Below are 4,252 nucleotides of genomic sequence, written 5' to 3' on the forward strand. Positions count from 1 at the left end.
CCTCCATGATGCAACCCAGCCAGTTGTCCGGACATTTGCAGTCCCCTGCAAGTTGAGCCAGGTGAATGTAAGGGAGGGTAAAAGACGGTCCCCCTTGTGTGGACACCCTCTTCACTTCTAGAATGTGGGTCTGGGCTGGGGGTGAGGGTCTTCACTGATACCTGCCGAGCTCCGGTGTTTATTCCACATCATGCCCAGGTTCTGCCCCAGCGTCTGGGCCAAGGTCACCGCCATGGCCCCCATGTTGTCATACTTGGGGTGAAGAAGATGGAACCCAAAGATGTCTACATCCCTCCAAAAGGCACAATGTTCATGCCCTTCGCAGCCCCCTCCCTCCAACCCCCCACCCCAGCCACGCCCCCACCCAGCTTACCTCGTTCACACCCCCTCCCCTAGACAGCGAGCAGATGCCCCCCACGTAGGCAGCCCCGCTGCTGGTGCTCTGGAAAGTTCTGCCCCTGGAAGAGAGAGGGTTGCCAGGAGAACTGGCTAGCCTGTTCTCCCTGGTGGCTAGCCTGGGCTGTGAGGGGAGACAGGTGAGCCCCCATACCAGAGCCCCTCCATGGGGAGGTGATGAGCAGTGCCCTCCATGTCAGCCTGTGTGACTCAGGCAAGCCCTTTCCCCTTTTGGGTTCATTTGCCCATAAGCCAAATGAAGGATTTCTAATAGGTAATCTCTAATTGCAAGGACCTTTTATCAGATTTTTCTCCCATACCAGGGCATTGGGTCCCTGAGAAAGGGATGCTGGGACCATTTGAAAGGGGGAGCAGGGTGAAGGGGAGGTAATGGGCAAAGGAAGGTCACAGGGTAGGGAAAAGGGGCCTCAGCCTAAGAGGCAGGGGAAGATGACCAGCCACTGTTGCAAGGGCAGGTACAAGGGGATCCCAGTCACCTCGCCCTGCAAGAGCACCTGGCCCAGAGCCATGTTCAGTAACTCTGTGATCTGCAATGATCAACAGAAGCTGGCAGGGTCCATGGAGTGGGGGACTCACGAGAAGAGGTGGGTGGCATCACTGGCCTCAGGCAGGCCCTCCCGCCTGTAGACCATGAGCCTGGCCAGGGTCTCCAGGAGGTCATCCTGAACCTGGATCTTGTCCCCATCTGCCCACGTTTCCATGGCAACCAGCACGATGCGGGTATTGAGCTGCTCCTTGTACATCTGTGCCAAGAAGGGAGAAGATGAGGAGGGGGTTGGAGGTCAATCTGTCCGTGCAGGAAGTTGGGGTCAGAGGCTGCCTATGCCGTTGAGCGCTCACCCCAAGGACATGTGCATTAGTGTGGGGCGTGGGAGGAGAGGGGAAGGCAGGGAGGGCTGCTCACCACATCTGCCAGGTTCACCACGGACTTGGCAAAGTTGCTGGTGAGGACCACCGACTGCCGCATCTGCCCGAACTGGGAAAGAAGAGGGTGGGCAGAGGGCTGGGCTGCTTCCAGTCCCTCCTCCCAAAGTCACCGCCCCCTCTGCCTGGGAACATACCAGCTGGTGGTCATTGATCACAATCAGCTCCACGTACTTGGTCTCACTGTGCACTGTAGGGTGGCCCCGGCGGACCTAGGGGGAGGGTGGGCACTTGGAATCAGTTCCCTCCACGTCTGGTCAAGCTGCAGACAGACTCTAGAGCAGCTGGGCTCCAGCCAGGAACAGTACCAGCTCTCCACTGGCTGGATGGGCCCCATCCAGCCTTGATATGGGACAGGCAGCCTCGGTTTGCCCAGGACGGGGATGTGTGCAGACACTAGCCTTAGGGAGTGGGGTGGGGGGCTTCCTCCCAGGGGTGTTCTCTGACCTCCAACCACATCAGTCAGAGCCCTCCTTTGCCCCAGCTACAGATGGGGATATCCTGTCTGGACCACTGCCCGAGGTCTCTGCAGTGGGAGTCTGTGCGGGCCCCCGTACCTGCCTTTTCCTTCTCAGCCTTGGCCTGTTCAGAGGAGCAGGATGGTCCGGGGCAGCAAACAGGCAGCCTGGGGGGAGGGTGCCGGTGAGGGGGGCACAGCCGGCCCCCTCCCTAGCCCCGCTTTCCCTCCCTTACCTGGCTCCCTGCATCCGAGGGGGGCTGGGAGAAGAGGGGTCCGGTAAATGAGGTGGGGAAGGGGTCCCTGCAATGAGGGGAAATGAGTTCTTGGGGGGGCTGGCCAGGTCTGCTCTGAACCGCATTGTGGGGGGACATCTCCTGCCCTTCCCCCCACCCCACCCCAGGGTGACCCAGCACTGGCCGGAGCTCCCATGTCAGATCTGGTCTCCCAGATGCTCAGATTCCAGGGTCAAGACCTGGGGGTGCCCTGAGAGATAGGGGCAAAGGACACTGGAGCCTGGTGGGAGGTTACTTGGAGGACAGAGGGGACATTGGAGCTGGGGGGCATAGGAGGAGGGAACCAGAGCTGGGGTCGCTGCAAAGGGCAGTGAGGCTGAGGTTACCAAGGTGGAGGAGGGTTGGGGGGGAAGGAGGCAGCCGCAGCCACTGAGATGACAGCCACTGGGACGACGAGTCGGGAGGGGCTCACCTGGGCGTTTTCCCAAGGCCCGGCCATCTCTCGGGGCTCCACGATGTAGGTGAAATTCCCATCAGAGAAGACCCCACTGCAGTGAGAGAAACGCAGCTCTCCACCGTCCCCACCAGCCCCAGGCCTGGAGGCTCCTCCCACCACCCAGCCCCTCCCCACACTCACTGCAGCCCCTGGCAGGTGGAGAGGGCAGCAAAGGAGTGGGGGTTCCCTCGGAGCTTCCCCTGGTAGTAGCAGTGGTCTCCAGCACCCTAGGGGAGCAGAGAGCGTGATGGACATGCCCCCTTCCCAGCATGAAGGCAGGAGGATGCGTGAGGGCTACTGAAGCTGCCCGTGTGGTGTGAAGGTGGCTGGAAATCTGGGGACCTGGAGTCTGGCTCTGCTCTGGCTGTGCTCCTAATTGGCTGTTTCACCCTGGACAAGTTCCTAGCCCTCTCTAGGCCTCCCTTACCTCATCTACAACATGAGGACCCTGGAGCACATCAGTGCCTCTTAACCATGAACTGGGGCTGGTACAGGGGTCACAGACCTCTTTGAGAAGACTAAATGACATTCACATAGCACCTACTGTGTGCCAGGCAGTGTTCTAAGTGCTTACCATGGATCAGCTTGCTTAATCAGATGAAAGCTATGGGCTCACTCCCGACACACACACACCATTTCACACATAGTGTGTTCACAGATGCCACAGCCTCCATGGACCACCCTGGTCACGTGGTCTGCGGTCTGTGAGGGACTGAGCAGCGTGTGTCCTCCCTGCTCGGCTCGTGGGTCAGACGGGACTGACACCCCCTCGCCTCTGCTTCCTGCAGAATTACTTGTGCTCCAGTTACTGAACAAGCTGGAGGGGGAGGGCCGAGGCTATTTATAGACACTCATTTATCTTTGCTCACACACCCTGGGCCTTCGGGCCTGGGACCCTGGGGTCCCAGGGAGCCAGGAATTCCTGGAGCCTTGGTGCTGAGCAAGATTCCGGCCATGGAGCACTAGGGGGTCCTGAAATGTCTCCAGGCTGGCAGACAGGCTGGCTGGGGCTCTGTCCCCTGGAGTTGGGCAAGGGGAGCTCAGAGCTCCACACCATTTGACAGGCTGCCCGGACTCTGATCCTGGAGGGGCCAGGCCAATCCCCAGTGCAGAGTATACCCCCAAGCCCACCTCCACCGACCACCTTCCCCATCATTCCACCTCCCTGACCCCTTCCAAAGGCACTCACAGTGCTGTGCTGGGTCAGCCCCTCCCGGCTGAAGTGGCGCTCCACGTATTGTGAAGAGAGAAGGTGACTGGAACAGAGCGGGCAGGAGGAAGGGGGGGTCAAGGTGGGGCTGGGTCCTGCTTGGGACCCAACCCCTCTCAGATCCAGGCCCCCTGCCCCAGCTCAGCCCCCAGCCCCCACAGCCACACAAGCCCAGGCCATGCCTTGCCCACCCGCGGAGTGCTCAGCCCCTGGACTCCAGGCCACACTCACTGGTTCAACTCCAGATCCAGAGTGAAGTTGGAGTTGAAGGCTGGGATGACGAAGCTCACCTGGGCCAGATGGACAGGCTGGGAGAAAGGAGGAAAGGCAGAAGGGGAGTCGACCTGAGGAGGCCTGGAGGTGGGAACTGAGGGGCCAGGGAAACCCGGGTACAGGGAGCAGCCCTGGGGAGGGGATGGCCCAGCCCCGGCAGCTGTGGGGACCACTGATTTGGAGGGAAGATGCTTTCCTCCAAGCTCATCTTCCTCCAAGACCCTGTTCCTTTCCTGAGG

The 4,252-nt window shown here is 60.4% G+C and overlaps 1 protein-coding gene across 1 annotated transcript in view; it reads right to left on the reverse strand.

The window, feature by feature from the left end:
* The window catches only part of ADAM11 (ADAM metallopeptidase domain 11), a 28,416-nt gene that overhangs the window by 7,006 nt on the left and 17,158 nt on the right, over nucleotides 1-4,252 (reverse strand). Inside the window, exons 7-18 of the mRNA XM_010832512.1 lie at nucleotides 3,972-4,048; nucleotides 3,720-3,786; nucleotides 2,672-2,757; nucleotides 2,507-2,582; nucleotides 2,035-2,101; nucleotides 1,899-1,966; nucleotides 1,479-1,553; nucleotides 1,322-1,393; nucleotides 994-1,160; nucleotides 374-458; nucleotides 162-252; nucleotides 13-45 (exon numbers count right to left, since the gene is read on the reverse strand). Of these exons, the coding sequence (XP_010830814.1) occupies nucleotides 13-45; nucleotides 162-252; nucleotides 374-458; nucleotides 994-1,160; nucleotides 1,322-1,393; nucleotides 1,479-1,553; nucleotides 1,899-1,966; nucleotides 2,035-2,101; nucleotides 2,507-2,582; nucleotides 2,672-2,757; nucleotides 3,720-3,786; nucleotides 3,972-4,048 (964 nt within the window). The remainder of the gene's footprint in view (nucleotides 1-12; nucleotides 46-161; nucleotides 253-373; nucleotides 459-993; nucleotides 1,161-1,321; nucleotides 1,394-1,478; nucleotides 1,554-1,898; nucleotides 1,967-2,034; nucleotides 2,102-2,506; nucleotides 2,583-2,671; nucleotides 2,758-3,719; nucleotides 3,787-3,971; nucleotides 4,049-4,252) is intronic.

Source organism: Bison bison, unplaced genomic scaffold (assembly GCF_000754665.1).
Source record: "Bison bison bison isolate TAMUID 2011002044 unplaced genomic scaffold, Bison_UMD1.0 scf7180017861046, whole genome shotgun sequence".
Classification (NCBI taxonomy): domain Eukaryota; kingdom Metazoa; phylum Chordata; class Mammalia; order Artiodactyla; family Bovidae; genus Bison; species Bison bison.